Genomic DNA, 26,615 nt, shown 5'->3' with positions numbered 1-26,615 from the left:
ATGCTGCTCAGACGCTTAGGAATGGGAAAAGGAGAGGAAGCAGCTTGGGTCGGGAGAGGCTCATGCTGTGATCCAGATCTAAGTCTTGGCCAACCCAGCAGGGGGCTCTGGAGCAAACTGGTCCTTAGAAAGCTCCTGCCTTCGGCCCCGGTGACCCCGGCCTTAGTCTAGTCGGGGCTGCCCAGAAGCCTGTGGCCCCGGCCCCAAGGCTGTCAGCTGCTGGACAGCACAGTCTCTCTCATTTCTTTACAACTGAAGTTTGCTTTACATATAGTAAATATTCACCTTGTTCATGTACAGTTTCGTGAGTTTTGACAAACTCATACAGGCCTATGGCTCCCATCATCATCATGGAATAGAGTGTTCCCATTACCCCCCAAATCTTCCCTCACGCCCCTTCGTAGTCACCCCGTCTTTCCAACCCCTCCCCTGGCAACTACTGATTTGTCTTTCCCCCGCCCCGCGTCACAGTTTTGTCTTTTCCAGAACGTTATAGAAGTAAAATCACAGGGTTTGTAGCCTTTTGTGTCTAGTTACCTTGGCTATTTGGGATTCTTCCTTGTTGCTGCCTTCATCAGTGATTCATTCCTTTTTAATGCTGAGTAGAATTCCATTGCGTGAAGGTACCACAGCTTCTCCACCCGTTTAGGACATCTGGGTTGTTTATCGTTTTTAGCTACTAGGAGTAAAACCTCTATAAACATTCACATACAAGTTTTTGTGTGCACATAGGTCTTTCCCTTGGATAAATATGCAGGAGTGAAATTGTTGGCTCAAAAGGCAAGTGAGCCATTTTACTTTGTCAGAAACTTCCAAAATGTTTTCCAAAGTGGTCGCAGCATTTTGCTTTCCCACCAGCAGAGCAGGAACATTCTGGTTGTCCTGTGTCCCCACCAGCACCTGGCACGGTGAAGGACATGGTCTGCCTTCTGATATGTGTGGAGCGTGCTTGTAACTCCTGTGGTCCTGACGACTAAGGATGTTAGCATCTTTCCGCATGCTTACCTCCCCTCTGTATATCTTCTCTGGTGAAGTGTCGGTTCAGATCTTTTGCCTATTCTTTAATATTCTTTAATTGGTCTGTTTCCTTACTGGTGAGTTTTTTGGTTTTTTTTTTTTGCTTGTTTGTTTTTTGTTTGTTTGTTTTTTATTTTTTTGAGATGGAGTTTCGCTCTTGTTGCCCAGGCTGGAGCACAATGGCACGATCTCAGCTCACTGCAACCTCCGCCTGCCAGGTTCAAGCGATTCTCCTGCCTCTGCCTCCTGAGTAGCTGGAATTATAGGCATGCGCCACCACGCCCAGTTAATTTTGTATTTTTAGTAGAGACAGGGTTTCTCCATGTTAGTCAGGCTGGTCTCAAACTCCTGACCTCAGGTGATCCACCCGCCTCAGCCTCCCAAAGTGCTGGGATTACAGGCGTGAGCCACTGTGCCTGGCCACTAGTGAGTTTTAAGAGTTCGTTATGTGTTCTGGATACAAGTCCTTTATAAGATAGGTGTTACATCTTATATTGTGTCTGAGTTTGTGGCTTGTCTTTTCATTCTCTAGACAGGGTCTTTTGCAGGGCAGAAATTTTAAATTTTGATGAAGTTCAATGTTTCCTTTTTTTATTTTATGGGTCATGTTTTTTAGTGTTGTATCTAAGAAATCTTTGCCTAACCCAGAGATTTTCTTCTATGTCTTTCCTATATGTTTTGTAGTTTTAGGTCTTATATTTAGGTTGATGATCCAGTTTATGATTTACATTTGTGATCCGATATTTTTCTATGGTGCAAGGTACACAGCATAGAAAAAAAGACTTTTAGCTGGGCGTGATGGCTTATGCCAGTAATCCCAGAACTTTGGGAGGCCAAGACAGTCAGATCCCTTGAGGTCAGGAGTTCAAGACCAGCCTGGTCAACATGGGGAAACCCCGTCTCTGCTAAAAATACAAAAGTTAGTTGAGCCTGGTGGCATGCGCCTATAATCCCATCTACTCGGGATGCTGCAGCAGGAGAATCACTTGAACCCAGGAGGCAAAGTTTGCAGTGAGCCGAGATCGTACCACTGCACTCCAGCCTGGGCGACAGAGTGAGACTGTCTCAAAAAAAAAAAAAAAAAAAGACTTTTCTCTCTTTCCTTCCTTGTTTCTTTCTCATCTTTTCTCCTTCCTTCCTTTCTTTTTCTCCTTCTCTCTTTTTTTGTTTTGCATGTCGACACTCTACTGTTCCAGTCTTATTTGTCAAAAAGACTATCTTTTCTCTATCGACTTACCTTTGCACCCCTGTCTAAAATCAATTGACCATCCATGTATGGGGCTGTTTCTGGATTCTCTATTATCTTCAATTCCCCTCTCTGTCTATTCTTTCACCAGTGCTACACTGTCTTGATTTCTGTAGGAAGTGGTGCAATCAGATAGCATGTGCCCTCCAATTTTGTTATTCTTTTTCAAACTTGGCTATTCTAGGTCATTTACCTTTCCATATATAGTACATTTTAAGATCAGCCTGTCAGTTAGTACAAAACAAACAAACAAACAAACAAAAAAAACTGCCTGCATCAGATTCTTTCTTGAAGAGACACCCAACCAGTCACCCCCATGGTGGCCACACTGGGTTCAATAAGTTAAACAGGTTTCATAACTGTGGCACTTCTCAGAGGCTCTGCCGTGCATTGGGATTCCTCAAGAGAGAGACAGGGTGCCGTGTTTCCTAAACCTACTTCCCCAAGGAACCCTTTTCCTTTGTTTCATGGGACTATGCTTGATGCTGGTATTCTGAAACTGTATTCTAACCATTAATGGGCCATAAAATCAGTCTTCTAGAACAAATCAAATATCATAGAATAGAAACACCCCAGCACATTACTCTTCATAATAACTAGTACTGAGTATTTTGTTCCAACTTTGTGTGTGCAGGTGGACATGTGTATATACTAGGATTTTGTTCCAACTTTGTGTGTGCAGGTGGACGTGTATATACTAGGATATAATGCAAAATATCTTTCTTACTGTGGATCACATCAGAAAAGCTTGCAGAAACAGTTTTACAAAAAAGACTGACCACTTCCGTGTGCCCTGGCCTGGACACGCTGTTGCCACTCTCCATGCCAGCTTGGCCTCTCCATATCAGCCTCAGCCCTGCAGCCTGAGCCATCTTTCTAAGCTGTGAATCTGCTCCCACACTCTCTCAGAAGCTTTACTGCTTCCCTTATTACTGCAGAATGATTGCCCAAGTTCTGAGCCTGGCATTTAAGGCTCTGTGCCACCTGGCCCTACCTACTAACTAGTTCTGTCTACCTTCCACTGCTTTCCTCCTGCATCCCACACTCTGACAAGATTTCTGCGTCTGCAAGCACACTCCATGCTTTTTCTGACCTCCGAGGTTTTCCCTGCATTTTTGTCTTCCTCTTAGCGGGCCCTTGGCTTCCATCACTGTCTGGTGCAGCCGTGCCCATTCTTCAATTCGAGGCTTGGCCACCTCCTCTGAGAAGCCCTCTTACATGATCCCACTCAAATTACATTTTCTCCTCTCTGCTCCAATCATGGGCATCGCCTGCTTACCTTCAGCCTTTGGAAATGCCAAGACTATCCGCAACGACAACTCAAGCCGCTTTGGGAAGTACATTGACATCTATTTTAACCCCAGCGGGGTGATCGAGGGCGCGCGCATCGAGCAGTTTCTCCTGGAGAAGTCCCGGGTCTGCCGGCAGGTGAGGCCTCCACCCACCCAGGTCGGAAGTTGAGGGAATTGGGGAGGTTTCCAAGAGGGGCCCCCTTTCACCACTCTCACCTCTCCTCCCCTCTTCCCCAGGGGCCCTCCCAGAACCCACAGGCCTCACTGGATAATGAGGGCCCTTCCCCAGTATTCCAGGACAGCAAATGATAGACATTTTTCCATTTTTAGCAGGGCTTGGTGGCGCACGCCTCTAATCCCAGCACTTATGGGAGGCCAAGGCAGGTGGGTTACTTGAGGCCAGGAGTTCGAGATCAGCCTGGCCAACATGGCAAAACCCTGCCTCTACAAAAAATATGAAAAAAAAAATTAGCTAGGCAGTGGCACACACCTGTAATCCCAGCTACTTGGGAGGCTGAGGCATGAGAATTGCTTGAGCCTAGGAGGCAGAGGTTGCAGTGAGCTGAGATTGCACCACTGCACTCCAGCCTGGGCAACAGAGCGAAACTCTGTCTCAAAAAAGACTTTTCTCCATTTTGAATTTTCCATTCACATAAATTTCTTCTTTCTTTGGTGCCTACCATTCCTCATCTCTACTAGAATTAATTCTGAGACTAGGCTAGTTGGGTGGGCCATATCTTCAGGTGTGTTAGGGGACATGGCAGAAAGACACAGATGACAGTATCCCAAATACCACATGGCCAGGAAGTACAGCGGCATGTGGCCTGTGTTGTTATACCAGGCCCTGTGCTCAGGGGGCCCCATGCTTGGTTTCATGCTCTGCTATTGCCACCTTGAAATTCTTACTAGCTTTTTAGCAAGAGGGCCCATGGCTTCCTTTTGCACTGGGTGATCATGTAGCCAGTCCCAAATGGTAGGGATCCCAACACGTGGCACCCACAACAGCAGAATTAATGCACCTGTGTGTGTGTGTGAGGGGGTGCTCTCGTATGATGGCATAACACCTAACACATGCATGTGTGCAAATGAACGCACACACACAGAAGGGGTCCAGAGGGGAGAACGCCACCAACAGAGGGGCTGTGGCTATGTGAGAGGGACAGATGCCTTGGCACTGAGGCAAGCTGAGAAGGAAGGTCACATTTAGTGACCCCCCAACCTGGTGCTATACTTTTCCTGTTTTATCTTATTTGACCTTCACAACCATGAGAGGTAGGTCTCTTTATCCCTGTTGTACAGATGAGAAAACTGAGTCCAGTTAAGTTCGGCCTCTTGTCCAGGGTTACAGAGCCAGCACATAGCAGAGTCTCTCTGCCCTGTCTAGAAGCTCCTATTTCTTGATATAGTGGTTGCAGAGTTCATAGAACTTGTCACCCAAAATGATACCCTGAAATGGGCAGGAAACTTCTAAAGCAGGTGACAAATAAGGCCTGCCCAAGCAAAGAGAGAGATTTAAAAATTATGGCATATCTATACTACAGAGGAGGCAGTCTGTCCATGTCAATGTGAAGGATCACCAAGAGATATGTTTAGGTGAAAAAAAAGGAAGTTGCAGAACCATAAATATGTTTTGTGTATAAAAAAAAAGAAAAGAAAAGAGGGAACTATTTATAGATATACTATAAGTAAATGTTTTTTCAAAAATGTCTAGGTTCTGGGGCGGGGAGGAGGGGATTTAAGGAAGGGGAAGGCAGGGTGGAAAGGAGCTCTCATTTTTTTGTTTTTGGTCCTCCCACCTCAGCCTTTTGAGTAGCTGAGACTAGAGGTGTTTGCCACCATATCCAGCTAATTTTCTTATTTTTTGTAGAGATGAGGTCTCACTATATTGCCCAGGCTGCTCTCAAATTCCTGAGCTCAAGTAATCTTCCCACCTCAGCCTCCCAAAACTGCTGGGATTACAGCCCAACTGAAACTCCCATCTTTTAACACTACTGTGTATGCTTTAGATTGTTTGATTTTTATGAGAATGCATTTATAAATAGTGTTTTAAAAAATACAGAAGGCACCCTAGGCAACATGGCAAAACCCCATCTCTACAAAAAATACAAAACTTAGCTGGGCGTGGTGGTGTGTGCCTGTGATCTTAGCTACTTGGTAGGCTGAGGTGGGAGGATGGCTTGAATCCAGGACTTCGAGGCTGCAGTGAGCCGAGATTGCACCACTGCACTCTAGCTTGGGTGACAGAGCAAGACCTTCTCTCAGAAAAAAAAAAAAATACCGAAGGCCTAGGGAGCCCCGTGGCTGTCAGATCTCTTGTGGGTCACTAAGTGCCTGTGAAGACTGTGGGACTATAAGAGAGCCCCGACTCTGTGCCATCACTCCTGGCCTGGGGACTTTGGGCACAGCAGTGTCAGGGCTTCGAGGAGCAGTCAAGATGCAGGGAAATGGAGTTCTCAAGGCAGGGATGAGACAGCCGTGGAGGCCCGGGACAGGGACAGCGACCAAGCCAGGCTGGCCCTGGGTCAGTGCCAGAGCTGCTCCTGGCTGACAGACTTGGAGCAGAGGCCAGGGCTGGGCTGGGCAGAGGCAGTCTGAGGCCCTGAGGCCTCAGGGGAATGGCTCACGAATCTGTCTGGAATGCCCTTCCTCCCTCCCAGGCCCCCGAGGAGCGGAACTACCATATCTTCTACTGCATGCTCATGGGGATGAGTGCTGAGGACAAGCAGCTGCTGAGCCTGGGCACGCCCTCCGAGTACCACTACCTGACCGTGGTGAGCTGCCCACCTGCTGCCTCCCAGTAGCCATTGGAAGGGAGGAAAAAGAGCTGGTGCCGCTCCACCCTCCGTGACAGCTGCAGAGAAGCCCAACGCTGGCCGGGCCCCTGAGGCGGGGCTGGTTCCCTTTCCCTCTCCTCGCCAGCCCCTCTGTGCTGGGAATCACCTTGTCTGCGTGCCTCCCGCTTCCCCGTCACATCTACCCCATGCCCCAGGCTGGACCCGGGGCCTCCCCACAGACCTCATCTTCCTTTGGTCCCCACTGGATGACAGGCTCCCAGTGCCCAGTGGGCCACAGGGAGTTGCCCACAGGCCTCCTGCTCCTGATTTCACTCCAATTGTCTGTCCTTGCAGGCCCCCTAAAACGTAAGCCCCGGGCCCCAGGAAAGCAAAGCCCTTCCTGTGCTCCCAGCTGCACCCGCCACCTAGGACAGGGCGGCACCACAGCCATCGCTCATTAGCTGAGGTGCCCTGGCCCTCAGGAAAACTGCATCTTCTGGTTTATTGACCACGGAGTGGACCCAGAGCGTTCTGCCTCTGGGATCTCTCCCATGCAACCCTCTCTCTTGGGTCCACTGCTCCAAGGCCTTCACCAGCCCCTGCCTGGACTTCATGGGTCCCCCGTCACCAGTCTTGACCTCTAATCTGTCATCCACCCTGCAGCCAAAGCGCTCTTCCTGTAGGAAGGTTTGCACTGTAGTGTCATGCTTTGGATGGCACTGCTGCAGTGACCCCTGCGGTGTAGGGTAGAAGTCCAAACTCCTCGGCGTGGTTTCCAAGTCCCTCCAGGATCTGCTCCTCTGCCGACCTCTCCCTTCTCAACACCCACCCCAGCCTCCGCATAGCCCCATCCCTGCCTCCCCACCTCATGGCCTTGCTCCCATCATCCTCTGCCTAAACTGCCCTCTGTCCTCAGAGGCGGTGGGGCCAGCTCTGCACCTCCTCCAAGAAGCCTTTCTCCACCTCTCGATAGGGCTGGCCCCGGCCCCTGTGGTCTGGGCACCTGTAACAGGCAAATGCCCTGGCATGGTCACTGGCTCCCTGCCTGCCCCCCTGGATGCACAGCACAGGGCCTGGCCCATGGTGAGCCTCGGAAAGCATTTCTTCAAGGAACAAACCCACAGTGTCCCCCAGAGGGACAAGGCAGGCTCGAGGAGGGATGAACGACAAATAGAGGATCAGAGAAGAAGTGTGACTTGGCCAAGATCACACAGTGGCTAAATGCTGGTGCTGGCTGCGAGGTCCGATCATGCTGTGGCTACTGTGTCATGATTCTGCCTCTGAAAAGAATTGCATGTAGTTTCTGAGCGTGGACCCTACACGGTCCACCCAGTGCCTATGAAGTGCAGTGTCTCAGCCTTGCTGGCCCCAGGAGGGAGGCGGTGGGGCAAGGGATGGCCCCATTCACTGAGGCGCCCTGTCCCGCAGGGGAACTGCACTTCCTGTGAGGGGCTCAACGACGCCAAGGACTACGCCCACATCCGCTCGGCCATGAAGATCCTCCAGTTCTCTGACTCCGAGAGCTGGGACCTCACCAAGCTGCTGGCTGCCATTCTCCACCTGGGGAACGTGGGGTTCATGGGTAATGCCAGTTCTGCCCCAACCGCACCCTTGGGGAGGGAGAGGGAAGGGGACAGGAGCAGGAAGGCATCTCTAGGGGTTCTCACAGGAAGGATCCTGTGGTCCAACCCAGGCCTGGAAAAATATATCTAAAAAATTCAGCTGTGATTTTGGAGGCCTCATGATGCGAAGGGGAAAACGTCAAAGCCTAAGGCTCTCCACAGGTGGAGACTATGGCCAATCATCCTCCACTTTTAGCTGGGACCCCAAAGGGCTTCCCCCTTAAGGTTCAGGTAAGCCAGAGTAAACAAATCCACGTGTGAACTTGCAAACCAGGTTGTGAGCATGGGGCGGTCTGGGGATTAAGGTGTCCTGACCTGTGAACACCCCCAAGCACCTAACGGAAGTTACTGACAGTCCTCACTGGAAGAAAGCACCAGCAAGTTAGATTACAAATGATTCCTGCGGGTAGTTTTTCAAACACAACATCCAGCATGAAGCTAGGAATAAATAGGAACAAGGAAATGAGCTACCATGAACAAGAACCGGCAGAAATCATAAACAGTAGAAATCGATCCACAAAGATTTCAAAGTTGGAATTATTAGACACAGACTAGAGAAGTTCCGCTTACTTTGCTCAAGAAAAGAAGCAGCCAAGCTTGAAAATTTAGACAGCGAATGGGAAACTTTAAAGACATTACAGATTTATAAACGAACCACATAGAAATTCCGCTCTAAAATTTAAAAAAAATACAACAACCAAAAGGAAGAACCCAATGGATGGTTTAAGGGATTCTGTGCCTGTCTAGGAGAGGGAATGTGTGAGCTGGAGGGAAAATCAGGAGAAACTGAGTACAGCATGGAGAGAGGAACAGCGGGAAATGTCAGAGAGAAGGTGGAGACTGGGAGAACACCGTGGCAGAGGGAGCACACCTTTCATCGGAGTCCTAAAGGAAAGGAGAGAGAAAGGGGCAGAGGCAATATGTGAAGAGATTAGGGCTGGCTCTAGAACTAAGGAGAGACCATTCACAAAGCAATGGGAAGGGATAGACTTTTTATAAACTGTTCTAGAGCAATGGGGTGTCCGTATAGAAAACAAGAGCTGGGGCCACCATCTCATGCCGTGTGAGAATATTGCTTCCAGGCGAGCTGCAGCTGGGATGATCTGTTGTCTACCAGCCAGACTGCACACTTCGGCCAGGGAAAGGCGGGTGCTAACCAGAGGTGGGCACCGGGGCCTGGGACAGCATCAGAAACATGATGCTGAGGAAGTGAAGCAGGCACAAGAGAACGCAGACAGATCCACTAACATAACATTTGTTTGTCTGTTTGTTTTTGAGACAGGATCTTGCTTTGTTGTCCAGGCTGGAGTGCAGTGGTGGGATCTCTACTCACTGCGAACTCCACCTCCCGTATTCAAGCGATTTTCCCACCTCAGCCTCCTGAGTAGCTGGGATTACAGGGGCCTGCCACCACAGCCCGGCTAATTTTTGTATTTTTAGTAAAGATGGGGTTTCACTATATTGGTCAGGCTGGTCTCGAACTCCCAACCTCAGGTGATCCTTCTGCCTTGGCCTCCCAAAGTGCTGGGATTACAGACACAAGCCACTGCGCCTGGCCCACTAATATAACATTTAAAAGCAGGCACATTAAATGCTGTTTAGGGACTCTATGTAGGGAATAAAAAGCTAGGAAGTTAGAAGTTGGGAGGGTGCTTACCTCTGGAGGAGAGGGACATAATCTCAGCCCACAAGGACCTCGGAGGGCTGTGGGTGCTGGCAGAGCCTAGATTTGGCTTTAGCGGTGGTTACGTGGTGCTGACTTTATTCTTTACAACACAGCTTTGTGTTTTATGCACTTCTTTATCTGTATATTTTATCTCCAATTTTTTTCAGTTTAAAAAAGAAAAAAAGCAAAAACAAAGACACCCAAAGGTCCCGTCCCCCACCAGCCTGGCATGTCCTAAGCTGGACGTTGGTTGAAGAGGAGGAACCGGAAGCTGGGAGGCCAGTCAGGAGACGGTTGCAATAGCGACGGGCCTGGCTTACAGCTGGAGCTCCATTAGTGCTTTGCTTCCTATGACTGAATAAATAACGAAATGTCCAGGTTTCTATACCCAGCAGCGTGGATTGAGGGGCCTGATGGCTCATCTCTCCAGCGCCAGTGTCTGCTGTGTTTCCGAAGTCAGACTTCTCCCTCCAAATAAGCCCACCTTTCTTTAAACTTCCCTTTGACCCAGGGCCCTGGTCTCCCCAAGAGGAAGTGGTCTGCCACGTTCACCAACAGCTAAGGTGTGAATGACCCATGGTCATGGGGCCGTTGGCTCCCTCAAAGGGAGGACCCTGGGAGAGGCTGTGGCTCACGCTGGGGCAGCTGTCCTCCTGAGTGGATCTGGGGCTGCCATGGGCCCAGGCCTGTCGGACTGGCTGCTTTCCCACTCAGGATTCCTGCTTCTCTATCTAGCTTCAGTCTTCGAGAACCTGGATGCCTCAGACGTGATGGAGACGCCCGCCTTTCCCACCGTGATGAAGTTACTGGAGGTAGGGCTGCTGTGTCCACAGCTTCCATTTTGGTGGGGGGCCTCAGAGGCCTGGGCTGACAGACCCCTGACACCTGATTCTCATAACCCTACCCAGGCCCCTGCCTCTCTCCCAGGCCCTAGGCTCAAACCCCTCCCCTCTGTATACTGCAGGTGCCTGAGGGTGGGTACAGAGTGGGGCAGTGCCAAACAGAGCAGCAGAATGGCCAGTTTGGCTTTAATGAATGTTCCCTCCCTTTCCCCGCATTCCCTCCTGCTTGTCAGTGGCCGTGTCTCAGCATCCTCGCCCTCCACCCTGTCCTGTCCCTAGGCTCCCCACTCGGGCCCCAACCCACCCATCAGACCAGCCTTGCCCTGTGCCCTCACACCCCAGAGCCTCTCCGGGGCTTGCGCTATTCTGGGAGAGTGGAATGTGCCAGTGAGTCCGGGGGCCCATCCCATTAGCCTTCCCAGTTGTTCCCCAGTCCAAATGCAGCCTTGGCTTAAAGGAAGGGCAGCAGGCCCTGAGTGAGGGGCTACCTTTGCAATGGGGACATGGCAGCACCCCACGTCACCCCCATTGACAGTTCTGATGGAAAATTAATAGAATCAGGAGCAAGAAATAAATACATAAAGCAAGCAATCATATTAGGTACCTTTTGCTATTAACATTCTTCTTTTGGTTCGAGGGGACTCAGAAACTCTGGGTTTTGTCAGCTCCAGTGGAGGGCTGGCCCAGCACACTCCCTTGCTCCTTTAGACTCTTAGCCTTCAGGCAGGACTGATTTCAGCTAGGATACGCCTGAGGTCTGGCCTCAGATCCCTCCCTCACCCTGGTTTTCCAAGGCCAGCCTGGGGGAGCCAGCCCCTTTCTCAGCCCCCAGGAGACCCACTAAGGGCTTGACCCACCGAGCTGGAGAATCCTTCCCTAACAGCTCCCAGAGCCCTGGCCCTGGCCTCGGGCAGCGCCCACCCTCAGGTGGGCATAGGTGCTTGGTCACGAGAGGGAACAAGACTTGGCAGAAGCAGGTCAGAGTGCTGGGCCAGGCCCTGCTCCACAGGTGCGACGCAGCCCCCACCTGCCTCCCCAGGTGCAGCACCAGGAGCTCCGGGACTGTCTGATCAAGCACACCATCCTCATCCGAGGGGAATTTGTCACTAGGCCCCTGAACATTGCCCAGGCTGCTGACCGGAGGGACGCCTTTGTCAAGGTACAGAGCTGAGAGAGCAGGGCTTACATGGCCATCTGTTGACCATGGCTCTGCTCCTTGCTGTGCCAGTGGAGGGCAGGATGGAGCAGAGGGCCCTGGGCAGGTCCCCACTCTGCCAGTCACCTGCCTGGTGACCATGGACTCCTCGGCCTCTTGGGCCCTGGCTTCTTGCCTTTGAAGGAGGGATAACATCCACAGTAGGTCCAAGACATTCGGCCTCTGCAGGTGAACTTGGAGGTAACCTCCTCCTGAGCCTCCAAGCCCAGGATTCTCCCACCCGCGTGTCTCTCCAGGGCATCTATGGGCACCTCTTCCTGTGGATTGTCAAGAAGATCAATGCCGCCATCTTCACACCACCAGCCCAGGACCCCAAAAATGTGCGGAGGGCCATCGGCCTCCTGGACATATTTGGCTTTGAAAATTTCGAGAGCAATAGGTATGAAGATCTCAGATCCCAGCCCCACTGCTTCCAGAAAATGGAAGATAAGCAGCTCCTCTCGAAGGGGGCAAGTTGGAGGGGAGCCATCACCCTGCACCCAGGCCTGGCGAGTCCCAACAGGTCCTGTGCTCTGCATGGGGTGGCTGCTGTCTCCTGCCATCTAGAGAAGGCCGTACAACTAAAAGCTGTCCCTGAGAGCCAGGCTGAGGCCCCGGCATTTGTCACCCCTCTTGGGCCACCTGCTGTCCTCGTGAGCCAGAGTGGATTATCACACGAGGTCAGGGTTGAAACGGAAATCAATAACATGGATTCATCTGCATCTGGCTGGTTTATCATCTTAGGTAGTAGGGGAAGCTAGAAGCATTTGTGGACCATCCCTGACTTTTTAATTTGTGGGGTAAGGCACGGCAGGACTCCTCTGACCTGGCATCCCAGTGTTCTGGCACCCCAGACTAGAAGCTGGAAAGCTGTAATCAGGAGGCAGGTCAGAAAATAGCTGCAAGCTATGACTGTAATGAAGGCCGGGGGTCAGATAGACAAAGGTGGTGAGGGCACCAGGCAACGGAGCCAGGCCAGGCCAGGCCAGGCCAGGTGATGCTCAGGGGCACTATCACCAGCAAGAGGAGTCCCATGAAGACTGGGACAAGCAGGCTGACAACACTAGCTTTGCGATTTAGCTTACCTGAGCCAGCTCATTGAAAGGGCTTGATGGGACAGAGACCGGGCCACTGGCTCCAGGAAGCAGAGGCCTCTGGGCCCTGTCTGAGGAGCCAGGGGGCTAGCCTGACCTTGCCCAAGGCCTGTCTGATCTGAGAGTGATTTAGAAGGGCCCCCCTTGGACAGCCAGGATTGTCAAGACGCAAGCCATTCCACATGCAATCACGCTGGGATCTCAGCCCTCCCAGGGCCAGCCGGGCGTGCAGGGCAGGGGCCTGCTCACTGCAGTCAGGTGGGAGAGGCAGGGCTGGCAGAACTTAGCCCAGTGCACTCTCTAAGGCATAGAGAGCTCAAGTGTGATTCGGATCATTGGTGTCTGGCCCTGGGAGAGACAGGTATTGGAGATAGCATGGGCCAGACTTTGGCAACTGATGGGAACTGGAGAGGAGGGACAGAGACAGAAACTCCTCGGTTTCTGACTTGAGCCAGGGGTGGTAGGTGGAGGGGCCATTTCCCAAGGCAGGGAATGCAGGAGGAAGTGCAGGTTGGAGTGCTGGGAACAGGGACAGTAGGACGTATGCCTGGTTGATGCAGAGGGGCCCGGCACTCAATGCTGGGTCTCTGGAAGCTCGTCTCAATACCAAGGCTCATGGGTAGGGCTGCTAGTGTGCACTTAGACCACAAGAATTGTTTCAGTGTCAGGTGGGCAGGCCTGGCAGAGGACCCGGCAGGGGGCTGTGAGAAGCTGAAGGCGAGGACTTGATGATATGCTGAGCCTCCTCGTTTCTTTGTCTTTTTGCCATGGGGTGGAGAAGGTGACGGTGATGGAGGCAGACAGAGGAGAGAGAGTGTGCAGGAATGAGTGTGCATCTGTGTGTACACGAGATGTACATCTGTGGGCATATCTGTATGCAGCTGTGTGCAGATGGCTGGTGATCCTATGGCTCCAGCCTGCTGCAGCGGGGACTCAGCTGGCCCCACTCCACCCCTGGGCAGTGACCTTGCCTCCACAGCTTCGAGCAACTCTGCATCAACTTCGCCAATGAGCACCTGCAGCAGTTCTTTGTGCAGCACGTGTTCACCATGGAGCAAGAGGAGTACCGCTCGGAGAACATCTCCTGGGACTATATCCACTACACTGACAATCGGCCCACCCTGGACCTGCTGGCCCTCAAGCCCATGAGCATCATCTCCCTCCTGGACGAAGAAAGCCGCTTCCCGCAGGTGTGTGTTCAGGCCTGCCGACCTTCTGGTGGAGGCCCTGCTATGGGTCTCCTCTTGGAGGCTGGGAAACTCCATTTGGTTGGGCCACTTGTTCTGAGAGTCACTAAAACCTCTGCCAGGAATAAGCAGAAGAGCCTAAGCCTAACCAGACAGACCCTCCTCTCCAAGGCTCACTTCTCTGACTGCTGGGGTCCTCAGACGGTAGCTCAGAGGGTGGAGCAGAAGAGCTGGTGGTGGAGGGTGGTAGACCCGGCTTCTGCTCCCAGCTCAGCCCTTACTCCCTGCAACAAGTCACTGACCCCTGGGCATTAGTTTCCTGTCTGTACAGAGGCCCTCAATCATTCTGAGCCCAGATCTCTTTGCCTCCATGAGGAAGTCCCTGAGCCTCACCTCCCCATGGCTGGACTCTGGGACCTCAGCCCACAGGGTGTCCGGGTTCTTCCAGGGGACAGATCTCACCATGCTGCAAAAACTGAACAGTGTCCACGCCAATAACAAGGCCTTCCTACAGCCCAAGAACATCCACGATGCTCGATTTGGCGTTGCCCATTTTGCCGGCGAGGTGTACTACCAAGCAGAAGGTGGGTGCAGCTCTCCTCTCATGCCCCTTCCAAATCTGGACCGGGTTCCAGGGAGACCATGGAAAGCAGGCTCAGAGGATGAGACTATTTTGCAGCTCTAGCAGTGGGGCAGAGGGATGAGTAGTATAGCTTCTACTGGAGAAAGAAAATGGAGTGAATCAGGCATGTTTTGTTTTGTTTCTGGTAATAACTCTATTGAGACATAATTCACATACCATGTTATTTACTATTTTAAGTGTACGACTTGACTGTACTATATTCAGAGTATATTAATGATTGCCACAATTTTAGAACTTTTTTGCCACCCCTAAAAGAAACCCCTCATGAGCAATCACTCCCATTTCCCCCCAGCCCTGGGCAACACCAAATTTCTGTTTCTATGGATTTGCCTATTCTGACTTTTTGCATAAATGGAACCATATAATACGTGGTCTTTTGTGGCTGGTTTCTTTCACTTAGCGTCATGTTTTCAAGGTTCATCTATGTTGTAGCACGTGTCAGTGCTCCATGTCTTTTTATTGCAGAAAAACATTCCATTATCTGGAATGTTTATTTATCTTGTCATCAGTTGGCGGACATTTGGGTTTTTTCCACTTTTTACCTATTATGAATAACATAGCTATGAACACCCATGTACAAGTGTTTGTGTGGGCATATGTTTTCATTTCCCCTGGGTATCTACCTAGCAGCAGAATTGCTGTGTCATATGATAACTCTATGTAAAACTGTTTGAGGAACCACCAAACTGTTTTCCAAAGCGGCTGTATGATTTTACATTCCCACTAGCAGTGTATGAGGGCTCCAGTTCCTCCACATCCTCGCCTACACATGTGATTGTCTGTCTTTTTTTATTATAGCTACCCTAGTGGGTTTGAAGTCTCAATGTGATTTGCATCTGCATCCCCCAATGGCTAATGATGTTGATTGCCTTTTCATATGCTTCTTGGCCATTTGCACGTCTTCTTTGGAGGGATGACTGTTTAAATGCTCTGCCCGTGTTTTCATTGGGTTGTCTTTTTATTGTCGAGTTGTAAGACTTCTTTATATATTCTGGATACAAGTACCTAATAGGTGATTAAATTTTTTTCTCATTCTGTGGATTGTCTTTTCATCTGCTTGACGGTGTCCTTTGAGGCCCAAAAAGCTTTCATTTTGAAGAAGTCCAACTTATCTATTTTCCTTTCTTTGCTTGTGCCATATCTAAGAGTCCAGGGTCAAATACAAGGTCATGATGATTTATCCCTATGTTTTCTTCTAAGATTTTTTTAGTGTTAGTTTTTACATTAGGTCTTTGACCCATTTTGAGTTAATTTTGGGATATGTTAAGAGAGGATCGGTAATGGTTTTGATTGAAGAAGTGAAGGCCTGGGGTGGTCACCCTATGGGTGTGCTAAGAAAAATGAGGAAGGTGGCCATGGGCTGCTGTGCTCAGGAAAGCGAGGCAGCCAGAGGGTCACTCTCTGGCCCTCATGTGGCGGAATGAGGAGGTGTTCTAGTCTATTTAACTGGGGACAGGAATCCAGGGATGATTCTTATGAGTAGAGGGTGATCATTTGGTCAGAACAGGCTAGGCTAGGCTTTGGGAGGCCAGGGGAGAATGGGAAAGGTGCCGTGGCTCCTTCATAGTTCCTGCCACATCCTGGCTTTGGGCTCTTGGAAAAGGGAGAGGCTGGAGCCAGTTGGACCTGCAGGATCCTGGGATACAAAGAAGATACCAAGCCCATCCTCCATGGGGCAATTCAAGGCTGAGTTTTATTTTTTGAAATGATAGGAAACTTACATAATGCTAAGATTAAGGTCGATTCTTTCTAGACTTTCTGGTTGCAGAAATATTAATTAAAGCTAAGCCTTCTTTTTATTTTGGATACCCTGCTGTGCTGATGACCTCGGCTTCACTTACTCTCCCTGTTGGGAGACTGAACCCAGGAGTGTCTCAACCCTCCCCACCCTGAAAACATCCAGAGAGCTCCCTGTCCCTGGTTGGGGAGCTCTGCCTGAGCCTCAGGGGTGCAAGGTGTCACCGAGTGTCTACCCCCCACCCAGCACCCAGTGCAGCCCCCCTGGTGCTGCTCCCCTCACAGACACCTGCAGGAAGAGGTGGGAAACAGGCTCCCTTCCCTCTACCATCCTTGACTCTTCCTCCCCAGATCCACAGCAGGCTGTGCAGGTGTGCACAGAGCATACCACTAAAAGCTGGAGTGACTTAAGGGGAGGAAAGTGAAAGAGGAAAGTCAGGGTCGTGCCCTTGGGAGTTGGTCCTCAGAGACCAAGCAGTGCAGCCCCTGGCCTCATGGAGCCTGACTTTGAGGAGCAGCTCGTCTTCAGTGCCTTCTCAGTGTGGTTCTGTCCCTACTGCAGGGCTAGGCCATTCTTACTCATGGCTTGAGGGGAGACGTGGGATCTTCTCACCCCCTGGAGCCATGCCTATATTAGTCACTAGGGCAGCAGTAACAAACACCACAGACTGAGTGGCTTAAACAACAGAAATTATTGTCTCAGAGTTCTAGAGGTTGGAAGTCCAAGATCAAGGTGCTGGCAGGTTTGATTCCTTCTGAGGCCTCTCTCCTTTGTATGCAGATGGCCGTCTTCTCTCTGTGTCCTCATATGGCCTTCCTTCCCTCTGTGTGTGTCTGTGTCCTCATCTCCCCTTCTTTCTTTCTTTTTTTTTTTTGAGACAGTCTCACTGCGTCACCCAAGCTGGAGTGCAATAGTGTGATCTCAGCTCACTGCAACCTCTGCCTCCAGGGTTCAAGTGATTCTCCTGCCTCAGGCTCCTGAGTAGCTGGGATTACAGGCACATGCCACCATGCCTGGCTAACTTTTGTATTTTTAGTAGAGACAGGGTTTCACCATGTTGGTCAGGCTGGTCTCGAACTCCTGACCTTGTGATCCACCTGCCTCAGCCTCCCGAAGTGCTGGGATTACAGGTATGAGCCACCATGCCCAGCCTCATCTCCCCTTCTTATAATGACACTAGTCACACTGGGTTAGGGCCCATCCTAATGACCTCATTTTACTTTAATCCCCTCCTTAAAGGCCCTATGTCCACACACAGTCATGTTCTGATGTATAGGGTGTTAGGACACCAACACATGAATTTTAGGGGACACAATTTAGCCCATGACACTGCCCCTCTCCTATTTCTGGAGGCTTCATCTAATTTTAGTCTGAAGGAGCCTCAGCCCTAGTAGGATCTGCCCAGAGGCAGGAGGATGTGGCAGCTTATATAAGGGGGTTTGGAGTGGGAATGGGAATTTGGGGGGTCCAGAATTTAGATAGGAGAAGTGACTTTGTGCTAGGTAGATGGTGGGGGCCATGCCTGGGTAGAGGGGTGGAGAGCATGGCCTTAATGGGGCCATTGTAGGAGGGGGCTCCTCCACGCATCCTGTATTCCCCCACACTGCCCTCTTCTTCCCCAGGGGTGGGCAGTGATGGCTAAGCTGGGATGCTGGGTGGGCCCTGTGTCCCCACAGGCTTCCTGGAGAAGAACCGAGATGTGCTGAGCACAGATATCCTGACCCTGGTTTACTCCTCCAAAAACAAGTTTCTGAGGGAGATATTCAACTTGGAGTTAGCAGAGACCAGGCTGGGCCATGGGACCATCCGCCAGGCAAAGGCAGGAAACCATCTCTTCAAGGTGGGCTCCCAGGCACCCTCCTGGGTCTCTCACCCCTGATGGCTACAGGGCCAGACAGACATGTACAGGAAAGACTGTTTTACTCACCTCTGGGTCCCCAGCCTGCAGTAGGCACTTGGGAAACCTGCAATGGATGGATGGATGGATGGATGGATGGATGGATGGATGGATAAATGGATGGGTGAATGGGTGGGTGGGTGGATAGATGGGTGAGTGGGTGGATGGGTAGTGGGTGGGTGGATGAGTGAGTGGATGGATGGGTGGTGGGTGGGTGGATGGATGGGTGGTTGGATGGATGGGTGGGTGAGTGGATGGGTGGATGGGTGTGTGAGTGGATGGGTAAATGGGTGTGTGGATGGTTGGTTGGATGGATGGATGGATGAGTGGATGGATGGGTGGGTGGATGGGTAAATGGATGGGTGAATGGGTGGTTGGGTGGATAGATGGGTGAGTGGGTGGATGGGTAGTGGATGGGTGGATGGATGGGTGAGTGAGTGGATGGGTGGATGGGTGAGCGAGTGGATGGGTGAATGGGTGTGTGGATGGTTGGGTGGATGGGTGAGTGAGTGAATGGATAGATGGATGGGTGGGCGGGTGTGTGGATGGGTGGGTGGATGGATGGGTGGGTGGGTGGATGGGTGGATGGATGGGTGGATGGGTGAGTGGGTAGATGGATAGATGGATGGGCAGGTGGCTGTGTGAGTGGGTGAGTGGATGGATGGGTGGTGAGTGGGTGGATGGGTGGTGGGTGGGTGGATGGATGAGTGGGTGGATGGGTGAATGGATGGGTGAATGGGTGGGTGGATGGGTGAGGGGTGGATGGATAGATGGATGGGCGGGTGGCTATGTGGGTGGGTGAGTGGATGGATGGATGGGCAGGTGGGTGGATGAATGGATGGACGCATGGGTGGGTGGGTGGATGGGTGCTGGGCAGGTGGAAGGATGGGTGAGTGGGTGGATGGGTGGTGGCCTGGTGGATGGATGGGTGGGTGGATGGATGGGTGTGTGAGTGGATGGGTGAATGGGTGGATGGATACATGGATGGGTGGGTGGGTGGATTCTTGAATAGGTGGATGCACCACCCCACCTGTGGGACCTTGGCAGCAACCCTTGCTGGGCTACAGGGTCAGCTGTCCCAGGACATGGCTCCTGAGATCCACTTGTGCTCTGTGCTTCCATTCGCAGTCTGCAGACTCAAATAAACGGCCCTCCACCTTAGGAAGCCAGTTCAAACAGTCTCTGGACCAGCTGATGAAAATCCTGACCAACTGCCAGCCTTACTTCATCCGCTGCATCAAACCTAATGAGTATAAGAAGCCGCTGGTAATGACAGGAGGCTGGGGCACAGCAAAGGAGGGAGGAGGAGGAGGCTGATGGCCTCTAGGGTTGTGGTCACTCCTTCTGCCAGGGCCTGGCTAGTGTTAGAGCTGTTACTGCCCCTACCTTAGAGATAAGTACACTGGGGTAAGCCGACCAGTCTAGGTCATGTGAAGGTCAGTGACCTGCAGAGCTTTGGGTTGCTGAGACCTCAGTTCCCTTAGCTCCGCCATGCATCTTCTGTGTGTTCTTGGCCTGGCTCTTTGCTGCTGTGAGCCTCAGTTTTCCCTTCTGTAAAGTCAGACTTGCTCCTGCGTGCAGGAATGCACTGAGGGTTGGACATGAGGTTTGCAGTACATGTCCCATGTAAACCACACTCAACAAAGGCAGCAATCAGTAATAGGACTTTAGAGGCTGACACCACTCCTTTCACCAAGCCCTGCAGAGAGTCAGCTTTACCTGATGTGAGATGGTGAGGGGGTGACAGCCCACTCCCTGCCCACAAGAGAGTCCCTGCTCCATTGGCTGGGGAGTCCCACCCAGAGGCTGCATATGCAGGGATTCCCCAAACTAGAAGACATGAGCTGAAACAATATAAAATGGTTATATCCCCATAAGGGAATAAAAATATTACATGAAATTAAATGCCTTTTGGAAAGAACAAAACTATGTAAAATTGAGTTTGATCTGGGTGCAGTAGCTCACGCTTGTAATCCCAGCACTTTGGGAGGCTGAGGCGGGAGGATTGCTTGAGGCCAGCCTGGGCAACATAGCAAGACCTTATCTCTGCAAAAAAATTTAAAAGTATAAAAATTAGCTAGGTATGGTGGTATGTGCCTGTAGTCTCAGCTACTCAGGAGGCTGAGGAAGGAGGATCACTTGAGCCCAGGAGGTCGAGGCTGCAGTGAGCCATGACCACACCACTGCACTTCAGCCTGGGTGACAGAGCAAGACCTGTCTCTAAAAAAATAAAATGGGGCTTGCCTTATGAAATCTAGGTTGCATCTTCCTTGAAGGCAAAATAGGCAGATATGAGATAACCTATCTTGTTCCTTAACTGCTGGGAGAAGTAGCTGGGCTCCCAGAGACCCTTGACTCATTCCCACCCTGCCTACCTTGGGAGCTGGGAGCTGCAGGACAGGCAGGCAGGCCTGAGGCTGAAGCTCCGGGGTTGAGAGTGCCTCTAGCTGGGATATCTCTCATTGGTGGCAGCTGCCCTGCTGTGTGGTGTGTAGGGGAAGCCCAGACAGGCTCAGGGTTCAAACCCAGGCTCAGCTCCTTAGAAGCGCGGCCCTATGCCTCAGGCACCTCATCTTTAAGTTGGAGCCAATCACCCCCACCAGGTAGGAATGTTGTAAAGATTCAGTGAGAAACACCAGGCCCATAGAAAATCGTCAGTGAAGCGCAGCTAAACACTTACCCGAGGCTAAGCACAGTGTAACCTGGACCCCACCAGCAGTTGGCGCTGTGACTCTGCAGGTAGGGTAACAGTGCCCGCTGGTGGGTCTGCCAAATCAGAGGGCATTCCCCAGGGTCCCTCAGAGACTCCTGGCTTGTAGGTGGAGGGGGGCTCTCCGGAATCCAAGCCATGGCAGAGTCTTGGAACCCCTGCTGAAGCCTGACACCCCAGGGAAGGTCATCATGCCATTTCTCTGCCAGTCACACTCGCCTCCAAGCAAAAGACGGCTCAGCTTCCTGGGGCCAAGGGCCCTCCATCCACTCTGCCGCCCCGGCCACTCCAGGTCTCACTCTGACCTCCATCTCCAGGGAGGGAGAGACTAAATTGATTAGGATATTTTCTGCCTCTGAGTAGATTTATTTTTTCATTTAACTATTGTGGGGGAGGCACCATGAAACTGCAAGTGCCTGCGGGGCAGCTTTCCAACCTGACCTATATAGGCAAGGGGCGCTTAAAAACATTTTAAACTGGGCCGGGCACGGTGGCTCAGGCCTGTAATCCCAGCACTCTGGGACGCCAAGGCGGGCGGATCATTTGAGCTCAGGAGTTGGAGACCAGCCTGGCCAACATGGTGAAACTCCGTCTTCAACTAAAAATATAAAACTTACCCGGGCGTGGTGCTACACGCCTGTAATCCCAGCTACTCGGGAGGCTGAGGCAGGAGAATCGCTTGCACCCAGGAGGCAGAGGTTGCAGTGAGCCGAGATCGTGCCACTGCACCCCAGCCTGGGCGACAGAACGAGACTCCATCTCAAAAAAATAAATAAAATTAAAAATTGTTTTTTAAAAAAGCATTTTAAACTGGGCACGTTCAGAGGACGTTTACATTCACAGCGCTTCGGGTAGTTGAGAGTGATGGGAGTACTGTGTTTCTGTGGGTGCCACAGTTTCCATGCTATTGACTTTTATCTCCTTGACAACACTCAGGATTTTTCAATTACTTGCACCACTCTCTTCAAAATGTAGCCTTACTGAAGTCGCATTTGTTTAGTTCTTCCATCTCTGGAGGACAGTGGGGGCGGGCGGGGCGAGGGGCTGGACACACTGACCTCTGGCTGTGGGCCCGTGCCCGATGGTGGGGTGCCAGGAAGGGGGGTGGCTGGAAAGGGGGTCTTGCGCTGGGTCAGCGCCCCGTGTCCGCCCACAGCTGTTCGACCGGGAGCTGTGCCTGCGGCAGCTGCGATACTCGGGCATGATGGAGACCGTGCACATCCGCAAGTCCGGCTTCCCCATCCGCTACACGTTCGAGGAGTTCTCGCAGAGGTTCGGCGTGTTGCTGCCCAACGCCGTGCGGATGCAGGTCAGCGCCCCTCGGGGACGGCCACCTCTGGCCATCCACGGCCTTCCCCTCGGCCTTGGGCACTTCCAGCCCCCAGTACCGAGGGGGTCTCCCGCTGCCCAGCCTTGCGATGAGCCCTGTCCTTCCTCCCTGTCTCCTCCTCCCGCCCTGCCCTCTCCCTCTCCCAGCGCCGCGGAAGTGAGGGGGCTTTCCCTGGGGTCTGGGACAGCTGGCGGCCGCAGCGGTTCTTTCTGGAACATGTCTGTAGTTGTACAGCAGACACGTTCTCTCCTACCGTGTCAGGGAGCCGAGGTGTGGCTAGAAAGCTACTGGGGCCCGAGGTTCTTCCTGTCCTGTCTGGAACCCTCAGCCATCGTGAGGCTTGGCCTGGCCTGGGCCGAGTCCCACAACACATGGAGGCCCCAGGCCCCGAGTTCCTTCCTCACCCCATCCCCTATTCGAGGTTCCCGTTGTGCCTGTGCCTGGGCGGGGGTGGGGGGGCAGCCCCTGATGGGGGAGCCTGTGGGAGGAGGAGGGAGACACCACCCCCAGAGAGCCGCCGAGGGGTCTCTGCCCCACCTCCCACCGATACCCCCGTTTGGTCTTGGCAGCTGCGAGGCAAGTTCCGCCAGATGACCCTGGGCATCACTGACCTGTGGCTGCGGACAGACAAAGACTGGAAAGTGGGGAAGACCAAAATTTTCCTGAAGGTGAGACTCCGAGGAACCAGCTGGCCTCGGCCTCCTGCAGCATGTGGGCTTGTCAGCTCTTGCACCAGGCCCGGGGTCCATGGTCCATGTTCCATGTGCCCTGAGCCAATGGCACTGGGCAGCAGCTCAAAGCGTGGTCCCCACCCTCAGGGCACCCCTGGATGTAGAACGTCATGCTAGGGGACAATGAGGTGGTGGTGAGGGGACCGGGGAGGGCCAGCCCAGCCTGTGGAAGCCCAGGAGGCTTCTCAAAGGGATACCTAGGGCAAGGCCTGAGGGTGCAGAGGAGGCACCTTCCAGCCACGGGGTAGCACCCAGGAGCTCAGGGCGGTCTGCCGGTGTCCTGAGACCTGGCCTCCATCATGCTGGGAGCCACATCCTGCCGTGCAGGCTTCCCCACGCTGGGGAGGCCCAGCCTCTGCAGAGCCCGGAGGGCTACTGCTTTAGTGAAAGGGTGCTGTGTGTCAACTCTCCACAAAGTGACTTGTCCTTAGTGGGGCTTGTGCGAGCATCACCACCACAACCTGCCTCCCCCAGAACGCACAGGGAGCTGAAGTCACACAAAGGAAGCTTCGGGGCCCTCCAGAAGTGCCATTTGGGTCAGAGCCACTGAGGAGGGAACCTCCCTGTCCCCTAGTCTCATAAGCCTCAGCGGGCCAGCACAGTGAGAGGGAAGAAGAGTAACTGGGAGCAGAGCTGGGAGGATGCTTTGCCAGCTTGCCTGAGCCCCCACCCATCCCTGCTGCCCCTTCTTCTTCCCCCATAGTGCCTGCCCACCTGCCCTTATGTGTCATCAGAGGGACGTCCTGGCCCCAGCCCTCCAGTCGGTCTGTCTGTCCATTTGGCTGCGCAGTAGTCAGGCTGTGCTGGGGCTCAGAGGCTAAGATGCGTGGGAAGAAGCAGAGTGGCTTCCAATTTAGTTGGGGAGGCAAGGCCAGCAGAGGGACCATCTCAGGGCACTGTGGGTTTGTCATAAATGGCTCTTATTATTTTGAGGCATGTTCCTTCAATACCTAGTTTATTGAGAGTTTTTTAACATAAAGTGATGTTGAATTTCATCGAAGGCCTTTTGTGCATCTGTTGAGATAATCATGTGGTTTTTGTCTTTAGATTTGTTTATGTGGTGAATTATGTGTATTGATTTGCATATATTGAACCAGCCTTGCATCCTGGGGATGAAGCCAACTTGATCGTGGTGGATAAGCTTTTTGATGTGCTGCTATATTCAGTTTGCCAGTATTTTATTCAGAATTTTTGCATCGATGTTCATCAGGAATATTGGCCTGAAGTTTTCTTCTTTTGTTGTATCTATGCCAGGTTTTGGTATCAGGAAGATGCTGGCCTCATAGAATGAGTCAGGGAGGAGTCCCTCCTTTTCAATTGTTTGGAATAGTTTCAAAAAAAAGAGTATCAACTCCTTTTTGTACTTCTGGTAGAATTCAGCTATAAATCCATCTGGTCCTGGGCTTTTTTTTTGGTTGGTAGGCTATTTATTATTGCCTTAATTTCAGAACTTGTTACTGATCTATTCAGGGATTCACCTTCTTCCTGGTTAAGTCTTGGGAGGGTGTGTGTGTCCAGGAATTTAGCCATTTCTTCTAGATTTTCTAGTTTATTTGCATAGAGGTTTTTATACTATTCTCTGATGGTTGTTTGTATTTCTGTGGGCTCAGTAGTGATATCCCCTTTATCATTTTTTATTGTGTCTATTGGATTCTTCTCTCTTTTCTTCTTTTTTAGTCTAGGTAGTGGTCTATCTACTTTATTAATTTTTTCAAAAAACCAGCTCCTGGATTCATTGATTTTTTTGAAGAGTTTTTTGTATCTCTATCTCCTTCAGTTCTGCTCTGATCTTGGTTATTTCTTGTCTTCTGCTAGTTTTGAAGTTTGTTTGCTCTTGATTCTCTAGTTATTTTAGTTGCGATGTCAGGGTGTTGATTTGAGATCTTTCTAGCTTTCTGATATGGGCATTTAGTGCTGTAACTTTCCCTCTTCACACTGCTTTAGCTGTGTCCCAGAGATTCTGGTACATTGTCTCTTTGTTCTAATTGGTTTCAAAGAACTTCTTGATTTCTGCCTTAATTTCATTATTTATCCAGGAGTCATTCAGGAGCAGGTTATTCAATTTCTATGTAGTTGTGTGGTTTTGAGTGAGTTTCTTAATCCTGAGTTCTAATTTGATTGCACTGTGGTCGGAGAGACTGTTTGTTATGATTTCCGTTCTTTTGCATTTGCTGAGGGTGTTTTACTTCCAATTATGTGATCAATTTTAGAGTAAGTGCCACGTGGTGCCGAGAAGAATGTATGCTCTGTTGTTTTGGGGTGGAGAGTTCTGTAGATATCTGTCAGGTCCACTTGATCCAGAGCTGAGTTCTAAATATCTTTGTTCATTTTCTTTCGCGATGATCTGTCTAATATTGACAGTGAGGTGTTAAAGTCTCCCACTATTATTGAGGGAAACATTTTTATATTGAAACAAGCATGGGGCTTTTACACGGTTGAATGCAAATGTCACATGAATTTTGGGAAATAAAACACAACTTCAGGAAAATGTTGTGCCCCCTCTTGAATTCTTCAGAGTAGAAATGAAGGATACCAGATTGAATTAGCAAGAAGAAAGAGCTAATGTGGGAAGTTCTTGGATTGGGGTGGGAGGTATAGTTGCAGCTCCTGTCTCTGAGCAACATCAAGGTCACTTTGAGGGCCCCCTTCTCTGGCCTGCCCTCCTGGGAGAAGCCTGAGAGATGCTACTTTCGGGAGACAGAGCCCTGACCCCAGGCAGGGGCTGTAGGGTGAGGGTGAGCAGCCCAGTGACAGCATCTCTCCCGTTCCAGGATCATCAGGACACTCTGCTGGAGGTACAGAGAAGCCAGGTGCTGGACAGAGCGGCGCTCAGCATCCAGAAAGTCCTGCGGGGCTACAGATACAGGTGCCAGCCACACCCCAAGGCCCACCCAGCCCACTCCTGCCCACAGTGTCCCCACACAGGCTTGCAGCCCACAAACCAGGATCACATGTTCCTGCTGGGCCCTCCCTGGGGTTACTGAGATCTTCCAATGCCTTCCAACCAGGGACACTGCAGCCTGTGTTGGCCAGAGAATTCAGATACATTATTAGAATGTCTGGAAAAAACAAAAAAACACTCCATATGCAAGAGACGGGAGCCGAATGAAGGGGCAGCCCCGCTCTCAACCAGGGTTTGACGTTCCACTTCCATTATATCAAAGCGTATGGGTTTGGGTTGTGAGGCAATTTGCTTTTGGACGGAAAAGAATCCATGGCTTGCCTGGGTTCGCTGGTCAGTAAGAGGGTACCGCTTGAGTTGTAATCCAGGATCAGCAGATCAGCAGCGCTGCTGCCTTGCCCCACCCTCACCTGGGTTCCTGAGTCACCACAGCAAGGGCTGGAAACCCAGGCATGAGAAAGTAGAAGACAGCCAGCCCCGGGAATAGAGAATGAGGGGACAGAGAGCAGGGCAGGGAGCAGGGAGCTAGGGCCCACAGCTAGAGAGGCAGCTCTACTCCTGGGAAGCCGGAGGCCAGCTCAGGGCCAGGCCCTGGTGCTGCCGATCTCAGGACAACAGGCCGCATCTGACCAAACAGGCCCACATGGTCAGAGGCCAGGCAGGCTGGCCACTCTGACTCCCAACATTTTAAATTAAACTTTTTGTTTTGAGATTATTGTAGATTTACAT

The 26,615-nt window shown here is 51.5% G+C and overlaps 1 protein-coding gene across 5 annotated transcripts in view; it reads left to right on the top strand.

Annotated features, from left to right (window-relative positions):
- The window catches only part of MYO7B (myosin VIIB), a 98,742-nt gene that overhangs the window by 34,668 nt on the left and 37,459 nt on the right, over nucleotides 1-26,615 (top strand). For all 5 annotated transcript variants that reach the window (XR_008500976.2, XM_054477148.1, XM_054477149.2 and 2 more), the window contains exons 7-19: nucleotides 3,549-3,691; nucleotides 6,213-6,326; nucleotides 7,758-7,911; nucleotides 10,353-10,429; nucleotides 11,499-11,618; nucleotides 11,912-12,054; nucleotides 13,728-13,938; nucleotides 14,384-14,519; nucleotides 17,993-18,156; nucleotides 19,342-19,479; nucleotides 22,080-22,232; nucleotides 22,823-22,921; nucleotides 25,756-25,850. Coding sequence is in view for 4 of the 5 variants with exons in the window: in XM_054477148.1 (XP_054333123.1) it covers nucleotides 3,549-3,691; nucleotides 6,213-6,326; nucleotides 7,758-7,911; nucleotides 10,353-10,429; nucleotides 11,499-11,618; nucleotides 11,912-12,054; nucleotides 13,728-13,938; nucleotides 14,384-14,519; nucleotides 17,993-18,156; nucleotides 19,342-19,479; nucleotides 22,080-22,232; nucleotides 22,823-22,921; nucleotides 25,756-25,850 (1,747 nt within the window). In the remaining variant the exon portion in view is untranslated. The remainder of the gene's footprint in view (nucleotides 1-3,548; nucleotides 3,692-6,212; nucleotides 6,327-7,757; nucleotides 7,912-10,352; nucleotides 10,430-11,498; nucleotides 11,619-11,911; nucleotides 12,055-13,727; nucleotides 13,939-14,383; nucleotides 14,520-17,992; nucleotides 18,157-19,341; nucleotides 19,480-22,079; nucleotides 22,233-22,822; nucleotides 22,922-25,755; nucleotides 25,851-26,615) is intronic.

The sequence above is a fragment of the Pongo pygmaeus genome, chromosome 11 (genome assembly GCF_028885625.2).
Source record: "Pongo pygmaeus isolate AG05252 chromosome 11, NHGRI_mPonPyg2-v2.0_pri, whole genome shotgun sequence".
Classification (NCBI taxonomy): Eukaryota; Metazoa; Chordata; class Mammalia; order Primates; family Hominidae; genus Pongo; species Pongo pygmaeus.
This window is presented reverse-complemented; position numbering and strand designations above follow the sequence as displayed.